The sequence below is a fragment of the Chlamydomonas reinhardtii genome, chromosome 6 (assembly GCF_000002595.2).
Source record: "Chlamydomonas reinhardtii strain CC-503 cw92 mt+ chromosome 6, whole genome shotgun sequence".
In the NCBI taxonomy this organism is placed as follows: domain Eukaryota; kingdom Viridiplantae; phylum Chlorophyta; class Chlorophyceae; order Chlamydomonadales; family Chlamydomonadaceae; genus Chlamydomonas; species Chlamydomonas reinhardtii.
This window is the reverse complement of record NC_057009.1, coordinates 8,063,400-8,083,769: the sequence shown is the minus strand read 5'-3', so window position 1 is coordinate 8,083,769 and position 20,370 is coordinate 8,063,400. Positions and strand designations below refer to the sequence as shown.

At 65.5% G+C, this 20,370-nt stretch overlaps 2 protein-coding genes across 2 annotated transcripts; both read right to left on the bottom strand.

Moving 5' to 3' along the window:
* Positions 1–2: 2 nt before the first annotated feature.
* Positions 3–15,164, bottom strand: CHLRE_06g304550v5 (uncharacterized protein). The gene is made up of 30 exons (XM_043063674.1): positions 14,893–15,164; positions 14,642–14,687; positions 14,166–14,304; positions 13,650–13,701; positions 13,186–13,341; positions 12,659–12,784; positions 12,183–12,305; positions 11,653–11,829; positions 11,041–11,304; positions 10,591–10,758; positions 9,819–10,110; positions 9,426–9,610; positions 8,931–9,065; positions 8,313–8,533; positions 7,866–7,965; positions 7,577–7,663; positions 7,281–7,382; positions 6,873–6,989; positions 6,638–6,734; positions 6,319–6,386; positions 5,911–5,968; positions 5,088–5,374; positions 4,636–4,960; positions 4,103–4,362; positions 3,498–3,847; positions 3,069–3,299; positions 2,499–2,699; positions 2,192–2,279; positions 1,693–2,004; positions 3–1,426 (listed from the first exon to the last, which is right to left on the bottom strand). The coding sequence occupies exons 1-30, from the start codon at positions 14,956–14,958 to the stop codon at positions 1,277–1,279; spliced, it is 4,983 nt and encodes a 1,660-aa protein (XP_042924380.1). The 5' UTR covers positions 14,959–15,164; the 3' UTR covers positions 3–1,276.
* A 330-nt stretch (positions 15,165–15,494) lies between these two features.
* Positions 15,495–19,506, bottom strand: CHLRE_06g304500v5 (uncharacterized protein). Its single transcript, XM_001691344.2, has 9 exons — positions 19,294–19,506; positions 18,875–19,090; positions 18,214–18,394; positions 17,800–17,945; positions 17,465–17,536; positions 17,200–17,267; positions 16,925–17,001; positions 16,621–16,720; positions 15,495–16,393 (listed from the first exon to the last, which is right to left on the bottom strand). The coding sequence occupies exons 1-9, from the start codon at positions 19,408–19,410 to the stop codon at positions 16,303–16,305; spliced, it is 1,068 nt and encodes a 355-aa protein (XP_001691396.2). The 5' UTR covers positions 19,411–19,506; the 3' UTR covers positions 15,495–16,302.
* Positions 19,507–20,370: the final 864 nt, after the last annotated feature.

The following is a 20,370-nucleotide window of genomic DNA, read 5'->3' as shown; positions in this document are numbered from 1 at the left end:
CAGTAGTTACCCCCCGCGACCTGCGTGCCAGTTGTCGCCCTTTGTCACTTGGGCTGCAGGGCACCTGCAAGAATTACACAAGGCAAGTTGCACTTCCCCTGAGTTGCACGGCCTCGTGCCGCACGTGGCCCAAGCTCACTAATGCGCGTCAGCAAAGTACCAGCCTGCCAGCAAGCCTGCGACGCGTACAGTAACTCCAGCGTTCTGCCAGCTGCGCTCTTATGCCTTGACATCTCAAATTGACTGTTGAATGTTCAACACCAGCCTCAGCGTCAACCAGCACTCAAGCCCGTCCACAGCAGCACCGTCATGTCACGTCCCTCATGCAAGGTCGTGTCGTCCGTCGTCGTACGGTCAAAGCTCCAAATCGCCAAGAATGCATGAGCAACACGTCGTGTACGCGGTTCTGAACCGGCACCTTGAATGGCACGCACATGCCGCGCGCCAAAGACGGATATCCCATTACTGTACTGATGTCCTCGTACGGTAATCCATCGCCGTAGCAATCGCCACATCAACGCGCATTTGGGATCCGCCTGCCAAGCCCCTCCCCCCACTTCCCCGGCGCTTCACGTCACCGTCGCGGTGATCAGCCCATAACGTGCCCTGACCAACTGCTTGCAACCCACACAAAGTGCCCTGTTCCCCCTGACAAGGCGGCCGCAGGCAGATGACCCTCCCTTTCCCTACCTGCCTACCTCGCGACCGTGCGCCATGCCGTGCGCCCCTTCGCCGCCTCACACCCATCCCCCAACGCTGTCGCTACTTCATCCACGGCTCTGCCAGCTTGCGACATCGGCAGGATGGGGTCAGATTGTAACCCCACTTTTCTCCGCGCCTGCCGCGCCGCTTGCGCGACACAGCCCACCGCGTGTCACCGCGTATGCCTACAACGTGCAACTCAAGCGAAGCGACCGTCAATCGTCCATGGACTCGAGAAGTCGCTTCCCGCTCCGGCTGCTTCTGACCCGCCGCCTGTTGGCAATCAAAAGGCTTGACCAATATTATTCTATGCCACTATCGCATGAAAACCCGCTGGCAGCGCCGGCGGTCCTGCGGCCGCCCGACATGCAGCTACCCCGTGTACCCAACATGCAGGGCTGGCCCTCGTGTGACCAAGACCCTTCGCACCACGCCCGCCCTGCGACGCCCACACCACCAGAGCCGCCACCAGCCCCTGCCGCCTCCGTCGCGGCCCCTCAACGTCCGCCTTCGCTCCTCCCCATCCCCCCGCCCCCCATCCCGCGCCAGAAGCCACGTGCTGGCTCACCCGCCCTTAGATGCCGGCAGCATGCCCGCCGCCGTTGCTCCCCAGCCCCTGCTGCCCCAGCCCCTGCTGCTGCAGCGCCATGGGGTCCCACCCGTTGGCCTTGCCCCAGGCGTACATCTCATTCAGCACGCGCTCAAAGGTGTCGTTGGCGGTCAGCTGCGCGAGCGAGGGCGACGTATTGGACACAAGGGGAGGGGTAGCCGTTCAGGAGTGTTGAAGATGAAGAAGGAGGGGGCCCGGGGCAAAGCTTGTGAAGCGGGACGGCTGCAAACATGTTGCGTTGGTGCATGGGTGTGGGGGCGTGGCATCTCACAATGCTATTCCCTTGGCCTTCACAGATGACAGCCGACGATACACACGCCCAACAGCAGCCGTAGCCGCAGCACCCGGCCCGATACAAGCAGTACACTGTTGTGTCGTACCTCGAGGTACTTGTGGTACAGCCGCATTGCCGTACGCGCGTCTTCAATGGCGTCGTGGCCCAGCTGCGGCGGCGGCAGCATGGGCCCGCCGCCGCCGGGCCCGCCGGGCCCGCCGCCGTGGTGATTGTGGTGGTGGTGGTGGTGGTGGTGCGCATGATGGTGGTGGTGGTGGTGGTGTGCCGCCGCGTGGTGGCCTGCGGCGGCCGCCGCGGTGCCCTGCTGGATGTTGGCGCCCAGCAGGTAGGAGGCCAGGAAGCGCAGGCTCAGCTTGCGGCCGCCACGGTGCCGCCACAGCTCGCTGGTGTCGATCACCTGAGGAGCCAGCACGATTGCAGAATATATCACGAAGTGGAGGAGGAGGAACGGAGAGCAAGATGCGTGCAGGCCAGGCAGCCGGGCCAAGTGCATGGCCACCAACTGTACGTGTGTGTGTATGTGTTTGTGCGCGCAGTCGCTCCCGCGGCCAACCCGGTACGCCCTCGGCACGCGCCCTCATCACCTGCTCCGGCGGCACCACCATGTTGATGCAGCGGAAGTCCTTGCGCAGGTCGTGCCCCACAAACACACACCCGCAGTCCAGCAGGTACCTGGGCAAGGGGGGTAACCCGTAACCGTTCATGGGGAACGGAGTGAACAAAGCACAAGTACCCACCACCTCACTAGCCACCCCATACCTCAGTCACTCGCCCCCTCACCCCCCCTCATCCCCCTGCCTCCTGCCTTGAACCCCGACTGCCGCCAGACGCCCCGCCCCAGGCCCCCGCACCCACTTCAACTCAGCTCCCCCCCCAGGCCCCCGCACCCACTTCAGCTTGAGGTAGGTGTGCTTGAGTGTGGTGGTGTAGTGTCGCGACACCTGCGGGTCCAGGTCGCCGGGGCAGATGCCGCTCCACCTCGTGAGGTAGTCGTAGGTGGGCTCCACCGCCCGGATGTAGTCGTCCACACAGCAGCTGCCGGCCAGCGGGCCCGGCTCCGCAGCCACCACCGCCACACGCGCCAGCGTCAGCCTGGGCGGAGCGGGCGGGGGGGTACATGCATTAAGTTTACGAAGTGAAGTCGTAGCCAGGTACAAAGGTACACAGTAGTCGTCGTTACCGATGTCTGCGGAGTCGTAGCCAGGTACAAAGGGGGGGGGGCGGGAAGGCAAAGGGGCAGGACGGAGCGGTATGGGCGACGGTGGCATGCGGGCGTGATGAAGCGCCTCTCACCGCGGCTACAAATTGATCTAGGCGACCGAGTCCAGCAACCCTCCCTGCACCGTCCCGTCCCGCCCCACCCCGTCCCCGCCCCCGCGCCACCCCGCAACACATGCCCCTCCCTCCACACTTCTCATCCAATCATCCCCCCGCTCTGCATGCTCTGCTCCCGCCCCACACCTGCTCTGCTTGAGCTGCACCAGGTCCACCGTGCCGCCGTGGTGGTGCGCGCTCGCGCTCAGCATCGCCAGCGGCCCCACCGCGCCCAGCACCGAGTCGGGGCCGCCGCCGCCGCCGCCGCCGCGCTCCACGGCGCGGCTCTCGGGCGGTGAGGAGGCCACGAACTCGGCGTCGATCGCGAAGCGGGTGCCGGGGCGCGGCGCCATGCGCACCATGTCCAGGGGCTTGAACCTGTGGGGCGGCGGTGGCGGTTGGGGTAAGAAGGGGTTGTGCGGTTGTGGGTGGCAGGTGGGGGCCGAGGCAGGCCTGGCCCCTGCGCCTGCTGCCAGGGTGGCAGTGGCCGCCCACAGATTGCGCCGCACAGCCGTTTCCTCCGCATGCCGGCTCAACATCACCTTCTACTACTACCACCACCACTAGCCTGCGCACCTGAAGGGCGGCAGGTTAGCCATGGCGCCCTGCAGCGGCGGCGAGGCACACAGCTGCTTGAACTGGTCCGCCGTCACCGCGGCCGCCGCCGGCGCCGCCGCCATCGCCGCCAGCGTCGTCAGCGCGCCCGCCGCCGCCGCCGCCGCGGCCTGCTGCGCCGCCGCCGCCTGCTGCGCCGCGGTGTGCTGCTGGTGCTTCTGATGCTTGCCGCCACCGCCACCGTTGCGGCCCTTGTTGCTGTTGTTGTTGCCGGGCAGCTCGGAGGGCAGGGGCCCGGCGGGCGCGGGCGCGGAGGGTGGGGTGCCGGTGGTGGCGCGAACGGCGTCCTTGAGGTGCGCTGGCGGAGGCACCTGGCGAGGGTGGGAGGGAGGGAGGTAGGGAGCGGGTCGCAACAGCCAGCGGCACTGCGATTACGGTCATCGCCACCACTAGCATCACCACCATTACACGAACAGCGTCAATGCAGCCTGACATGGACATGGTCAGGCCAGCAGCGCCCCAGACACGGCTTTATACCACTACACCACTGCGCCCCCTTTAACATGTTCCTTACACGTACAGGATAAGGCAAACCCTGCCCGCTCCGCGCCCCCCCGCACACACACCTGCTTGTATTGCAGCAGCGCCGGCAGCTTCTGGTTACCGTAGGTGGCGGTCACCTCGGCCGGCGGGATGCCGCCAGCCACACAGAAGTCATTGAACAGCACCCACTCTGGGCCCTGAGGGTGGCCGCGGCCGGTGCCGGTGCCGGCGCCCTGGCTCCGGGCGCCGGCTCCTCCTGCTCCGCTGCTCAGGCTGTTGCGCGGGCCGCTGGCGCCCGCGCGTCCGTTGGTGTCGCTGTCTTGCGCGGCCGCCGCGTCCGAGCCTGGAGTTTTACGAAAGGCACAGCAGGTGCGTGCCCATGCGGTGGAGTGGGTGCGGGCACGTGCTACCAGTACACATTTTCACATGAGCACCTATCTGATTGTCACACCACTAGCTGCAACGCATAGGGCGTACGGCCATGCAAGCGACAAGCGCCGGCGGCAGGACGCACGGTACCCCCCCCACACACACAAGGACGCGGCGACGGCGGCAGCGGCCGCCAAAGCCACACCGCGTGCCACGTTGCCTCCGCCGCACCGCCCCAACAACTCACCACCGAGGCTCAACCCGCCCGCAAAGATGTCATCAAGGTCGTCCGGCAGCGAAATGCCGGCCCCAAGCCCTGCAGCTCCAGACCCGCCGCCGCTGCCTGCCCCCGCCCCCGCGCCCGCCTTGGCGCCGCCGCCGCCGCCCGCGGAGGAGCTGCGGCCGCCGGGGCGGCCCGCGTCCTGCCGTGCTGTGGCCGCCGCCGCCGCCGCCGCCGCCGCCGCCGCCGCGTCCAGCACCTCGCGGCGGCCGGGCACAAAGTCCACCATGGATCCGGGCGGGGGGCGGGTGAGGCGCGGCGCGGGCGCCTCGTCCCAATACTGCTGCGGCACCTGCGTACGATTAAAACACAGGGGTACAGCAAGTTGCCAAAGATGAGTAATGATGATTGTAATGACGCGACTTAATTCGTTGGGCTCGAGCATATATCGGTAACCCCTCCCGCATACAATACAATACCTTGATCATGGCGACTAGGTGTCCCTGATGCGGCTTCACACCCGACCTCGCCGCCGCCTGCGCCGCCGCGTTGGTGCTGGCAGCGCTGGCGCCGCCGCCGTTGCCGCCGCCGCCAGCCGCGCCGCCGCCAGCCTGGCCGGCGGCGCTGCCTGAGCCGACGGCGCCGATGGCGGCTGCGGCTGCGGCGGCCTGGTCTGGGGTGCCCTCGTCCAGATCCCGGATCTGGAATACGGCACCCGCCAGCTCGTACACACACGCCACGACGTCCGGGTTGGCAAGCACCGGCGCTGCGTGCGTGGAGGGGAATGCAGGGGAGAAAACCTGGTTACCGCGCAGATTGACACGCCCAGTTCCCCAGGGCATGTCGTCCTACTGTACTTGGCGAATGAGGCTCCCGGCACCTCGCCCCCGTTGCCCAAGTCCACACCAGCAGTACGGCACCCCACACGACACCCGCTGGTACCCAAGCCCCGCTACCACCGCTTCCACTGGCCCACCCGCCGCCTACTGCCCCACCAGCCCATCCGCTCCCTAGCTTGGTTCGGTTTAGTTTGGGCTGGTACAACCCCTCCCCCTGGGAACGACTTCGTCTGCAGTCTTCAGTGCATCCTGTACCGCTTTTCAAACATCCTTGCAACCCCCTCTATTGCATTCGGTTTGGTTTAGTTTGGGCTGGTATCTACACTCCCCCCCGCCACACACACACACATACACACACACACACACACACACACACACGCACACACACACACACACACACACACATACACGCCCCACACACGCGCCCACCCCGCCCATCCCTCACGCCGCCCGCCTCACGCACCCAGCTGCTCGTACAGCTGCTCGGCGCGGTCCGCCTGGTGCACCTCCACCTCCCAGGACTGAGGCGGCAGGGGGGGCGGGAGGCAAGGGCGGGGGAGGCAGGGCGGGAGGAGGCAAAGGCGGGAGGCAAGGGCGGGAGGCAAGGAATGCAAACACAGGGTCAGGCTCAGGGTAAGCTCCAAGTACTGCAAGGTGCACTAGGTGTCCCTAGGTACGTCCGACATGTGTGGAAACCTCCAGAAAGTTGGCAGGTACAATTACAGCGGCCTCAGTTGCAAGGCCCCCCTGTTCATTTTTTCACTTCCCCTCGAATCATGCATGGACCCCTCCCAACCCCCCACCCCCCTTGCCTTAATTCATCATGCATGGAACCCTCCCCACCCCTCACCCCACCCCGCCCCCCGCTTGCCTGCGGGCGGCTGATGATGGCGATGGCCCAGGGCAGGCGGTGCGCCTCGCCGCTGGGCACCACACCGTCTGCGGCGTGCGGCGGACACACACACACACACACACACACACACACACACACACACACACACACACATACATACACACACAGTGATACTGAGGAAAGGGCTGGATGCTGACAGCGGCCAACCAAGGCCACAGCCAGAAGAGAACATTGAGAACACCCAAGTCCACCCCAGCTCCAGGCCACAACAACCCTGACACGAACTACCCTAGCCCTAGCTCCAGCCCCAGCTCCCCCCCCTCCATGTCCTGCTCACCTGGCCCCTTGGCCGGCAGCCACCAGGCCGCCTCGCTGCTGTCGCCCACCGCCACGTTGACGGTCAGCAGCGGCGGCAGGCACACCGGCACGCGGACCTGCGGCAGGGAGGTGCGTGCATACGCGGTTAGGCGAAGGCGACGACGAACAGGCGAGCCGGTGTATGCATGCGCCCTCCCGCCCTCCCTCCCTCCCTCGCCGCCTTGCTCCTCCGCATTGCCGCCCCCCAACCCCACCTTCTTGACCAGTGCGTAGCCTCGTGCCTCGTCCACCCAGGCGCGTGTGGCGGCGGCCGCCAGCAGCGAGCGCTGCAGCAGCGTGGCAAAGGCGGGAACCACACCCGGCGGGTCCTCCTGGAGGGCGGGCGGGGAGGGGGAAGGGGTGGGAGGAGGGGTGGGAGGGGTTACACTCATGATTATATAAGAAGTGAAGGCGTAGCCAGGTACAGGGGTGGGGCTAGCTACACGAGGAGCGACACTAAATGCTTCATGTGATACCGGTCGCTACGTCCACAGGCGGGCTGTTTCTGCCGGCAGTAAGTGTGCCAAGCCTAACCCCTATCGTACGCGCACCCCTACACGTGCAGTCTACTTCGCTCCACTCCTCTGTACCAATCTTTGGAACCCCCCCCCCCCCCGGCTCACCATGGGCGGCGCCGCCCCCGGTAGTCGGTTCAGCCCCAGCTGCCGCGCCTCCTCCGCCGCCCGCGCCGCCTTCTCCCGACTGGCCGGATACTGCAGGTCCACCTGCGGGTGTGGCGCGGATTCGTGACAGCATGCGGCAAAGTCACTACGCTGTGTTTGTGAATTAGTATGAAGTCGGAGATAAAAGGAATGCCTACCTTCGAGCAAAGCACAAGTATTATTAGCCAAAGTGCAAAATGCGTCGCCGTTGTAAGCTGGACCCGGCGGCGTGCACAAGAACACACACACACGCGCACCTGGAACGAGCGGCCGTCGCGGACCGAGTCTCCGCCGCCGCCGGTGAGGCAGGTCATGCGGGTGCGGAAGGAGATGCCCATCAGCGCCTACGTGCAGGGCCACACACACAGACGTGAAGGATGGAGACGGATGTGTTGGCGGGGCGGACCCGATGCAAACCTCACTGTGATTGCTGCATGATGGATCGTGCAAGGTTCGCACAAATGCAGCAAGGACGAAACAGAGGTAGCTTGCTCGCAAGATAGAAGAAAAGAAATGAAAGACCGGAAAGACAGATGCTGCACGTACCTCGAGGGCGGGCGCGAGTGCCGCGTTGGCGGGAGCGGGCTGCGGCGCGATGCCGGAGCGGAAGGGCCCGGGCGAGGGCGTGCGCGCGTTGGTGGCGTCCCTGCGGGCACAGCAGCGAGGAAGGGGTGAGCGCAAGCTGCACCGGCAGCCCAGGACACCCCGCAGCACCTCCCAGCATTGTATCTACCAGAAGCAACGCGGGGGCGGACAGGCCGGCCCAGCCATCTACGGCTCCAGGCAACATCCCCGTCCACCTCGCCAACCCTCGCCTTGTGAGTAACACGCCTGCTGTCCTTTCCATGCAGTCCCAACCTTCCCGTTGTCAGGAACACTCCTGCTGTCCTTTCGATGCAGCCAGTCCCTTTCCAAAACACACTCACGCCTTACCTTATCAACCACACACAAACACACCCGCACGTTTCCGCCTTCCTCGCCACCCCCTCCTACCTGTGCATCTGCTCCAGCATGAAGCGGCACAGCGCCGCCACGCGCCGCGACAACTCCGTCTCGCCGCTGCCCGGCCCGCCGCCGCCCAGCGCCGCCATGGCCGTCACCGCCGCCCCCGCGTCGCCCGCCGCGCCCGCCGCCGGCCCGATGCCGCCGCCGTCCAGCAGCCCCAGCGCGGCGGCCTCGCGCAGGGAGCGTAGCGTGCGCAGCAGGTTGGTGGCCTGCATCCATGTGTGTGTTTTAAAGGGCACGAGGGAACGTGTGTGTATGTGCTTGTGTGTCGGCGTGCGCAGGCGTTTGCACAAAGTTAGAAGGCATTAAAAGACAGAACGGGGTAGCCTCAACAGATTTCGGGCTAGCCAACCTAGCCTCGTACCGTCATAACCTGTCATCACACTTCCCGTCACTTGCCTAGGCGAGATAGTGCCCCCCGCCCCTTCCCCATCCCCTGTCCCTCGCCCATTTACGCCCCGCCCCCATTTGAACAACCATAACTTTCATTTTCATGCGTCTTCGTGTCCCTGGTTGCGTATTGGGAGCTGTGTAGAACAACCCCCCTTATACTTGCCCATCGCCCACCCCTGGCCCCCGCCCCCGCCCGTACACCCACCCTCCCACCTGGCACGGCAGCCCGCCCCCCCGCTGCAGCATGGCGAACAGGAAGCCCAGCTCGCAGGTGAGGCAGAACTCGGCGTCGGGCTCGGGCACGTGCGCCAGAACCAGGCCGCGGAACTCGGGCAGGAAGTACAGGGCCTGTGGTGGAGCGTGTGTAAGATGTGTGTGTGTGTGTGTGTGTGTGTGTGTGTGTGTGTGTGTGTGTGTGTGTGTGTGTGTGTGTGTGTGTGTGTGTGTGTGTGTGTTGGGTGGGGAGGTGACCTGGGCAGCGGTGTGGAAGGACGTCAGCAAGCGGCGGACAGCCGGGAGGGAAGGCCTCATCTGTTGTGATGCATCCCACACCAGCACCAGCTGGCATCCCCAACAGCATCCTTCTCCCCACCTCACAACACCCACCGACCCGCCCACCCCTTAAACCGCAACTCCCCATGTTACCCCTCCCTCCCACTCGCACCCACACCCGCCTCCCGGCGTCCGCGCACACCCGCACGCCCGCACCTGGAACAGCGCATTGCAGTAGGCGTTGGGCAGGTCGTTCTCCAGGCCCGCGAACCTGCCGGTGCTGTTGTGCGCCGCGAAGTCGAACTCCTCCCACTTGTTCAGCCGCGGCCCGCCGTTGAGGCCGCTGGCGCCGCCGTGGCGCGCCTCCACGCGGCCGTAGCGCGCGGGCAGCAGCACGCCGCCTGCGGGGTCAGTTAAGAAGAAAAAGGGGTCCCAAAGGAATGGTAACAAGAAAGGAAGCCGGGGTATGGGAAAGCCGGGCACTGAAACAATGGCCGCGTGGGACGCTGCAGACGCATTAGATATTCCGAACCCTGCACGCCACGGCATCCCTCCCTCCCTCTACCCGCCAACACCCAGCCACGCCACGCCACGCCACGCCGCGCTCACCCTCCGCCACCCGCTGCCGCTGCCGCTCCGCCTTGGCCGCCGCCGGGTCCAGCGCATACCCGCCATACCCGCCGCCGCCGCCCACCCAGCCGCCCGCTCCGCCGCCCGCCCAGCCGCCCACGCCTCCCGCCCCGCCGCCGCCCATGCCGCCCATGCCTCCCGGCCCGAAGCCGCTTCGCATGGCCAGCCGTGCTCCTGGGCCGTGCCGCATGTGCGCCAGCTCTCGGACCATGTCGGCGAGGGACTTGGCCCGGCTGTAGTGCGGATTGGGCAGGTAGCCCACGCCGTCCACCTGCAGCAGCAGCAGCGGCACAAGGGGCGGGGATTTACATTCATTCTTAGGGGGGTTACATTCATGACTAGTTAAGGAAGTGGTAGACGGTAGACCATCTTGCGGAACATCAAGCGTTACCGACGATTAGGGGGAGGTCGTGGGGCGGGGGAGGAATGGGTGAAGGCAGGGGCGGGGGAGGAGGAGAGGAAGCACAGAGGGAAGGGGCGGGGTGCCGGTGTTGCGGACGGGTGCGAAGGTGGATGCGGGCGGGAATGGGTTGCTTTGACACTTGTGGCTGCGGCCTGTGGCTTGCGGGGCTGTCAGGACGTGACTCGTTCAGCCGCCCGCCGTGCCGGCACCTCTGGCTGCTTGCAGGCATCCCCACATCCCGTGAGGGTTGCCTACCGTCTACCAAATCCTTAGCTACCGTAATCATGAACCTAACCCCACCCCACCCCCTCTCCCCTCCCCCCTTGGCCTCTCCCGCGCCTCCCTCACCACTCGCAGCTCGCGGCGCATGGCCGGGTCCAGCACCCGCGGCGGCAGCCCCACTGCGCTGCTCTCCGCGGGCTCCCAGTCCGAGGCCAGACCCGGCGGCGGCCCAGTGTGACCCGGCGGCGGCGAGGGCGGCGGGTACTGCACCGCGGCCGCGAAGCTGTCGTCCTCCTGCGGGGCGGCATGCGGCAATCATCATCATGGGTGACGCGATGATAAAGCGCTTTTTGTGCGGAGGAGGTGCAGCGCGTCAAGCCGCTTGCAGACCTACACCGTGATTGCATACACACACGAGCACCACTCCCGGCGTGCACGATGTACCCATGTCCCAGGGGCCCTCCCAGCCACCCCGTCGTGATGATGATGGAACCTTATCGTTGGCTCGGGCACATCACCCCCCTCCCCCCCGCCCTCTGCCCACACCCCACCCACACCCCGGCCCCCGGCCCGCACCTGCAGCTCCACCGCCGCGCGCGGGCGCATGGCGGGCACCGGCGGCGGCCCACTGCTGCTGCCTCCCGCCCCCGCCGCCTTGTTGACGCGCAGGTGGGCGCCGCCGTTCCTGCCGCCCGCGCCGCCGCCTCCCGCGCCTCCGCCGCCTCCGCCTGCGCCCATGTCTCCCCACACGTGCACGTAGCCGCCGCTGCCGCCCAGGGCCACCAGGTCGCCGCTGGGGCTGAGGCAGGCGGTGGACAGCTGGTCGCTGGCCATGTCGGCCTGGCAGGTGGGGTGAGGGGAGGGGAGGTTGGGAGGTGCGTTGTTACTTACAAACCCCTCGCAAACACAACAAGACACACGCACACGCACACCCACGCCACCCATATTTCCCTCTCCTCCACGCTCTATGGGTTCCGTGGCGATGGTCTACTTCGGCATTTAATGAACTGCCCCACCCCCCCACCCCACCCCACCCACACCCCTCGCTGGTGCTGGCCGCTGGACTTCACGGACATCGGTAACGACTACGTGACATCTGTACCATTGCTCCTGGCTACGCCCTCTCGTCTTATTTAACATGCATGTAACCCCCACCCACCCATTCACACCCACCCACGCCGCACCGACCTGGTAGACCTGGCTGGTCCCGCCGCTGGCCGTGTCCGCCAGGCAGAAGGCGGCGCTGGGCAGCGCCACCAGCAGGCAGGCCGAGCCCAGCGGCGGCGGGTGGAAGGCCAGCGCGGCGGGCGGGCCGGAGGTGGGAAGCGTGTACAGCAGGCGCAGGCCGGCGCGCACGTCAAACAGCTGTGGAAGGGGGTGGAGGTGGGGAGGAGGTGGGGAGGAGGTGGGGAGGAGAGGGGGGCGAGAGGGGTTGCAAGGTTGAGGCCATGGGCTTAGGAGAGGACAGGGGAAGAGAAAGAGCCGCTGCACGCTGTCCATGGCGCAGTGGAGTGCGGGTCTACAGCAGTCGGGTGTTGGTGCCGTGTGTGTGGGTGTCGTGCCCTGCTCCGCATGGTGCCTGGTGGCGAGCCCCGGACGCCCCCCTCCAAGCCCACCCCGCGACACCGCCTGCACACATCCTCTCGCATAAGGAAATGCCCTTCTATAGTCCTCCGCGATCGCACGCGTGCGCCCACCCACCCGCCCAGGCACCCCACCTTGACGCAGTTCTCCGCCACCACTGTGCCCGCGCGCATGCCGTACCCCGCCGCCGCCACCGTGTCACCACGTGCGTCCAGAGCCGCCACACCGCCCGGCGCGGCGATCAGCGCAGAGTCGGCCTGCAGCGGGGGCGAAGCGCGGGGGTGCAAAGAGGGGGGAATGCCAGCATAGGTTAGGAGAGGGGAACAAGGGGAATAACCATTCATGCGAACGAGGAAAAGAGGGGAACGGGCTGGCACTGTGCACTGGAGCTTTCGGCAGCCTGGAAATGCATACGGTACGCCGTCATCCGCCAGCGCTCCCCCCACCGCCCCGCCCCCCGGACCACCCCCCGTAGGCCGCCCGCCCCCCCGCCCGCTGTACCTCTGGACGTCGGCACTTCACTTCATATTTGATACACACCATCCCATGGATGGCTACCCCCCCCCCCCGTAGGCCGCCCGCCCCGCCCCCGTTAGGTCGCCCGCCCCACCCTCAGCTTGGCGCGCGGGTCGATGAGCGCCAGTCGGCCCAGGCTGGTGGCCGCCACCAGGGCGCCGCGCGAGGCGGGGCCGCGCAGCAGCGTCACGCCCTCGCCGCCCAGCAGACCCAGCACCTCCTGGCGGGGCGGCGGTGAGGTGCGGTTGCAGGGGTGCAGGGGTGCAGGGGTGCAGGGGTGCAGGGGCGGGGCCAGGGGCAGGAGGCGGGCATGTGAGATGCGGCAAAGGAGCAGGCGCAGTCAGGTAAGGCGCAGGCGGTGGGCCCGCCGTTCACGTGCGTGTGCGCAGGGGAGGGTGGACGAGGCGGCATGGCGACCAGGGCCATGTTGCCAAGCCGCCCCGACCGCGAGTGCGACCGCTGCACATGTCGCTCACACAAAGGCTATGGACGCATCTTCACAGCCGCCTCCTCCCCACCCCACTGTACCGCCTCCCCCCTCCCCTCCCCTCCCCTCCCCTCCCCTCCCCTCCCCTCCCTCCCCTCCCCTCCCCTCCCCTCCCCTCCCCTCCCCTCCCCCACCTGGTCGCTGGTGACGCGGCCCGTGCCCACATCCACCAGGCTCATGCGCGCGCTGCTGCGGCCCAGCACCGCCCGCGCGCCCGCCAGACCGACAGGCGCCACGCCGCCGCCACCACCGCCGCCGGCGTCCAGGCACACGGCGGAGAAGGCGCCCGACTGCGGCCGGGCACACAGGGGGCGGGTCAGGTCAGGTGGCGGGGCCGGGTCGGGTCAGGTGGGGTTGTGTCGGGTGAGCAATGCGGCAAAGGGGGAGGGTGAAGATGATGGGTGGGAGGTTAGTACCATGGATGGGTGGAGTTCGAGTGTCTGGGTGCTCTATTCACTTGTTCGGCCTTCTGACCCAACGACATGCTTAGTCAGCCCGCCAGCCGGGGAGTCAGCGCAGGCGGTCAGCCCGCCCGCCTGCCCGCCTGCCTGCCCGCCTGCACCCCCCCCCCCCCACCGCCGCCCCCCAACGCACTCACGTCGTCGTTGAGGCTCCATCGCGGCGCCCCGCCCAGCCCGTGCAGGCACAGCCTGAGGCAGGGAGTGCAGAGCCCAGAGCCCGGACAGGATGGTGGAGTGGTGGTGTGAGTGCTGCGTCACACCACCTTGTAGCTGTGCATGACCCGCAGCCCTCGCTCAGTCCCGCGCCTACAGAGTACCTGCCTACACCACCCCAGTCCTGGCTTCCCCGCCGTGGCCCCCTGCGTTCCGTTCCCTCTCCGCCATCCCTACTCGCCCTCCATGGCCTCCTCTGCCACCTCCCCACCTCCTGCCCCCCTCCCCCGGTCCTCCTCCTGCTTGTCCTCCAGGCCAGCCTGTGAGCCCCCGGCCCCGCCGAGGGCGCCCTCGCCCGGCCCAGCCCTCCAGCTCCAACACATACACACACGCACACACACGTGCGTGCATCCCTCCCCTGTGTTTTCTAGCAAAACACACGCCCACACACATGCATACACACCTGTTTCGTTTTCTTTCCAACACAAATGCCCACGCACCTGTGCGCGCTGAGCGACATGACGCCGTCCCCCGCCGCCGCCACCTCCAGCACGGGGCTGCCGTGCGGGTGCGCCTGCCAGTGCGCGTACGGCTGCAGCGAGGGCGCCTGCAGGCAGTACAGGTGGCCCGCCTCCGTGCCTGCGTCCGGTCGGGTGGGTGGTGGTGGTGGTATTGGGAGGTGGGGTTGGGGATGCGAGTGTGTGTGTGGGTGGGGTGGAGTGGGGTGGGGGTTGGTTTGATAAAGGGCATGAATGACGCGAGAAGCCGGGACCAGAGCAGAGGCATACAGGAAGACAGGAGTGTAGGAGACGGTGATGGATGGACCTGGAGTCCGAGCGACCAAGCCCTGAAGGGAGGGGCTGTGAGTTGTGAGCCCAGCGACTGTGCTAGGGGGCATGCAGCGGCCCTGCAGCCCCAGCCCCGGAGGCTCCACACCCAGACCCCAGTTCCTCCTGCTTGGCCCTGAGAACCCTACCTGCCCACATCGCCTCGTAATGAGGGCTGAACTGCATGGCGGTGACCTGGTGGGGAAAGACGCAGAGGGGGAGGGGCCGGCGCCGCAGCAAAGGCAGCTTCATAGCCGGTTGAGTGTCCCGACCGCCGCAGCGAGCGCATGCAGGCCCGCCGCACTGCTAATTGTCAAGGCTGCAAGTAAAAGGACCTGATTGCTGTAGACGCGCACAAACTGTGCCCGTCCTCGGTCTTAAATTGACGTCGACGACTCACCGCTGACGGGTAGCTGGCGTCCAGCGGCGCCACTGCTAGCTCACTCATACCATAACTGGAATACATGGCTGAAGCTAGGGGAACCCCCCTAAGAAAGTCCACAGTAAATTGCTTGCACACGCCCTACACCCCCCGCCTCAGGTCGCCCCTCATGGCTACATCTGTATTTCTAGTAGTCATGTGCTAGTTTTGTCAAACGTTGCTGTCAAGTCAACATGCGACCGGGGGTCTGCGTAGTCCAGCTTTGCTAATTGAGCGAGTGAGAGTTTAAATGATAGTGGTTATAATGTCACAGCTTGCAGCGAGGTCAGGCATGGACGAGAACACGCAAAACCGCGATCGCATTCGTGCAGGATCCACGCCAGCGACACGCCGACACGGCCGCAAGCACAACCACAGTCCGAGGCATTTTTAGTCCAACAAGGTTCCATCCAAGCCAGGGGGCAGTTGCAGTACCTGATGGTGTGCCCCTGGCGTGCCGGCCCGCGTGCAGTACTGGAGGCATCGCGCCGTCTTGGCGTGGGAACTGGCCGACAGAAAGGAGGGCTGACACGAGAGTCAAGCAGGTACTATCAGAGGACCAAAGCGCTGAAGTGCGGGACATCGCTCGGGGTTGATTTGGTGCAGACCGGGCCACCGGGGCCGGCGGGGCGGCGTGTTGCGTGTGCTCCTGCACCCTTGCGGCCTTGCATGCACCAGCCTGCACTCGTGCATGAACACCCAACACGAGCCCCAGTTGCTCATCCTGTCATCCATAGTTGCTTCGCCTGGGCCACACGCAGCTGGGCCCAAACTGTCAACTATAACTCCCTACATTTGGAGTGACTTCTTGGGGCACAGGACACAGGGCTTGTAGCATGACAGCTGGTCAAAAGGCATCTCCAGGTCCGCTTCTAACAGGTGTCGTTGGGAACGTGGGTTCCTCCCACACAGGGCTGCACAAGGAAATGAGACCTAGTCACTACAACTTGTGCATCATGCGCATCCATATCCTCACATCCACACCATACACTAGGTTGCCTAGCATGCACAAAAGAATGAAAGCTGGTCTGGCGATTTGCCTCCGTCGCCGACCCATACTCCACTCTCGCCCTCTTCACCCAGCACTGTACCGCACATGTACTTGGATCTTCTTCCCCACCGCGAGCACCGACGGGCGCCCTTCGCACAACGCAGCGACAACACCACACCGTGGAACTCAGCCCATGGCTGCCGCACAATGCCCTACAACACACTGCCACGTCAGCCGTCAAGAGCCCATGCACACGCTAGGCTGCCCTTGTCCCGGCTGCCGTTGCAGCTGCACCCAGCAACCTCCTTTTGCAGCTGTTCCCTCGGTCCCACTATGTACACCAGCGCCCTCCAGCTATGAGGCTATGGACTCCTGGCTGCGAGCATGCCGGCGGCCGCTCACAGGTCGGAGTCGTGGCGCACCCAGGCCAGGTGCTCGGGGGCCTCCCAGGTACTGTCCTGGGTCAGGCGGTTGAAGAAGTAGTGGTGGCTGCAACAAGTGGGGGCGGGAGCGAGGACGAGAGCGGAAAGAAGGTGAGGGAGGCAACACGTATGGCTGTGACAAGAGCCCTAGCCAAAGCGCTGCGAGACAGGCGCAAAGCGGGCACGTGCGCAGGATGGCAGGACGCCGGTCGTCGAGTTACGTGCCGCCCGCAAAGCCAGCCCAACGATTGGCGCCCACGCACGCGCGAGCATGCCCCTCTCAGCCCCACTCACCCCGAGTCGTCGTCCTTAACCTTGGTCCAGGCCACCGCCTCGGGCATGTCCCACACGCTCTCGCCCGTCTCCACGTTGAACCAGTAGGGCTTCTTGTGCTCTGCAAGGCCGGAGGCGTGACAGGAGAGGTGGCGCTTAGCACCGAGCGAGCTAGCAGCCAGCGAGGCAAAGCGAGCAGCTGACGCAGTGTTTCACCAGCACTCGCTCCAGAGCTCCTGGCAAGCATGTTGAACAAACTGCAGTTGAACGCGTCGTCACGGCCCAAAGGCCGCCACGCGCAACCCCCGTCCCCAGGCTCACGCACCGTCGTCATGCAGCTCGCGCCAGGGGGTGTGGTAGGCGGGGTCGATCCAGGCGAACTCGCCGGTCTTCTCGTTGTGCCTGCGGGATAGACGCGCGCGGAGGTGGGGTGACGGCGGGCGATGCCTGCCAGAGGGCCCCGGCAGCAAGGCAGCCGACCCGCATGTAGCTGCTGCCAGCATCACCATGGGTCACGACCCCGCGAGTTAGGGCACTTCTAACGGTTGACGGTGGCAAGTTGCAACTCGCCAGGGGTCCAAAGGCACCCCGCTAACTCACCAGCGCACGTTGATGTTCTTCTCAATGTCCGCCAGCATGGCCTCAGGCACCTCGTGAGGCTTCTCAATCTGCGGCACCAGGCGGGGGCCCGGCAAGAGCAATGTCAGAACGGTTCGTGTGTGTCCTGTGCGCGCACCGCCCCACTTGTATGGTATAGCCGTAATGCAACAAGCTGTACCAATCACCCAGCAAATGTTGAGCCACCAAGAAGACGTGGGAGAGAGCGACAGCACGGCAAGACGACAGCGTGCACATGCACACGCACCTGCGACACGTTCAGCTTCCAGTTGTACCAGATGTCCTGACCCTCGGTGTGCAGCTTGGCCCAGGCCAGAGCCTGCAGGTATCCACCAAGTAAAACAAGCAGCAGTCAGGGGAGCACGTCAGCTTCAATCTTGTCGGTTGGTTCAGTCGCCGACACCGCATGTAACCCTTGCACCTCGAGAGCTTTGACCCAACAACGCAACGCTGTCCTGCATCAGCATCATATGCCCGCTCTCCTACCCCACAAACTTGACAACCCAAGGACTGATCGCTTTGCCGCCCCGTCCCACCTTCCCTCCACCTGCCTTGCACATCGCCACCCAGCCCCGCACCCACCGGCGGCACGGTGGTGACCTCCTGGCCGGTGACGGCGTTGATGTACTTGATGGGGTGGCCCTGCACGTCCACGCGCTGCCAGGCGCAGCTGGGGGGCAGGTTCCAGCGGCTCTCGCCTGTCTTTGCGTTGAACCAGTAGTCCTCCTCTGGGGGAGGAAGAGGAGGCACGGCGGAGGGGCGTGTGAGGACCAGGCGGAGGACACATGGAGAAGCGCATGGTGAATCAAAATGGTAAAACCTGCTCGTGTGCGCTGCGTGCATACATGTATGCTAGGGCAGCTAGCTTGTTACAACGCAGCACCATACTACAGCCCGCCAGCCTCCTCCAATGCTCCTTCACCCTGTCCTCCGCCCTGCCCGTTCACGCGCTGCCCCTCCTCCAACACCAGCGTCACCCCACAGGCCCACACTCACTGGCGTCCTTGTTCTGCTTGGTCCAGGTGCCGGGCGCGTCCTCAAAGGCCAGGGCGCCGTCGGCGTCGTAGGCGGTGATGAGGTCGCGGATCTCCTTGGAGGGCGCGAACTCCCGCGCCTTCTTGCCGGCCTTGTCCTCCACATTGATGTCCGCGCCGTACTGAAGCAGCAGCCGGGCAATCTGAGGAGGAGGGGCCGGGAGGAGGAGGAGGAGAGGGGGTTTGTGGGTGGGGTTTGGGGTTTGGGGGCGGGGAGGAGTGGTGGGGGGAGGGGTGGAAGAGGCGAAGAAGAGGTGGCAGTTGAGGGCCTGGGCGGGGTGGTCTTAAAGAGGTGGTGAGCGGCACGTGGGCGTAAGTCTGGGCCTGGACTTAGGGTTGAGGGATGGGGGCTGCGAGCTTTTGGGGGTAGCGCGACGCATGGAAACCGCATGCGCGGGGCCGCCCCGCTTTTCGTAGAGTCGGTCTCGGCTGACGGGGATGGCGTCCCGGACGTGACAGACGCGCTACAGCCAGCTTGCGGCGCCTCTTCGCCAACTGCCCAATGTTTTCATACCCGCGAGTCCAATTTCCACATGCTTCGACGCCATCTCCCCCTGTGCCGGCGTCCCAGCGCTCGCCGAGTCGCCCAGCTTGCGCTGGCGACCCCCCGTCGTGTGTCCTACCTGGGGCAGGTTCTGCTGGAAGGCCACGTGCAGCGGCGAGGCGCCGGTTGCGGGGTCCTTTGACTTCGCCAGCGCTCCGTACTGCAGCAGTGCATCTACCAGCTTAACCTCCTTCGTGCGCACCGCCTCGATAAGAGGCAGGCGGCCCTTGGAGTCCGGCTGGTTCACGTCCATGTCCTCGCGCTGAAGCTCCTCCACGAACGGCTCCATGGTCTTCTACGCTTGCAAATCGTGGCGCATGGGGGGCTCGGTTGGTCAAGACGTCGCCAGGCCACGGTGAAGGGATGCCGCATGCAACGTTCAGGAAGCATTGCACTGAAGTCCTGGCACCGCGAGGCAAGTTCAGACCATTACAAAGCCATAGTACGCTCCATATGTGTCCTTCTATCTCACTACCACATCCACTGGCGCGCGCTAACCTTCTTGACGAGATCGACCAGCTTGTCCGTGAGGTTCACGTTGATCTTGGCGATGGCGGCACCGCTCAGCAGTGCCACCAGCGCCAGTGTCACCAGCGCAAAGTGCTTACTGGCCATTCTGGCCGAGTGGTGGCGTCTGTGTTCGGCTGTCGATGTAATAGTCTTCCGCAAACAGGAGGGGAAGGCCCCTATACGCTCTGTGTCCAGTTCGTGGGTAAGGTTATGTTGCAGAGTCGCGTGCGGGCCTCTAATCCCTGAAGCTGCGGTCCGACATCTGTCGGTTGGGCCCCATGCGTCGATTCCCCGCCGGGGTCGTGTCCCGCCCCCGGCGCCCGCCGGTCAACCTCCTTGCAGGTAGACTTCAAGCAGAGTTGCAGGGGTTTTGAATCACGGTCCTTGGTTGTCTTAGGGCTGGTGCGCGTTGCCTCGAGCGGCGAGTAACCGGAGCCGAGCGTGTGCTCGTCCCCTTAGACTTGAACCGCTGCACCCTCAGCATAGCCTTCGCCTGCCCTGCTCCTGCCTGCTCCCTCTGTAATCGATAGCGGCCGTATTACAAAACATGGTGTTTTGCTCTTTTGCCACTCCAGCGGTTCTCGCCACATGGTGTACAGGCCTCCAGGGGCTCACGGCCTGCCTCGTGCTGACCCTGCGCCACCGCAGGTCCTACTTGAAAGTGTGTGTGCGGGCCCGCCCCCACGTACACGTGCACCGTTGCACGGCTACAAAAATAGTATAATGTCTGTTCTGGGACAGCTCCGACTAACTCCCAACTAACTCGTGTACGGCACACCCAAAACCCCTCAGCCGCACAGGAGTTCGGTTGGGTGTCGGTAGCTGCCGCGGGTAGCTGCCGCGGCGAGTGGGAGCTGGCAGTTGTACGGCGGGCCGGCTGCGAGCCCCTGGCTCGGGGCATGAACACGGGTCGTTGGCGCGAGCTGGGTAGCTGTACGGGTGGGAGCTGACAGTTGCGCGGGAAGCCGACTGCGATGCCACAGGAGCGCACGGGTGTACGGCAGAGCACAGGAGTCATTGGTGCTAGTCGGCGGTTGCGCGAGTGGGAGCTGGTAGCTGCGCGCG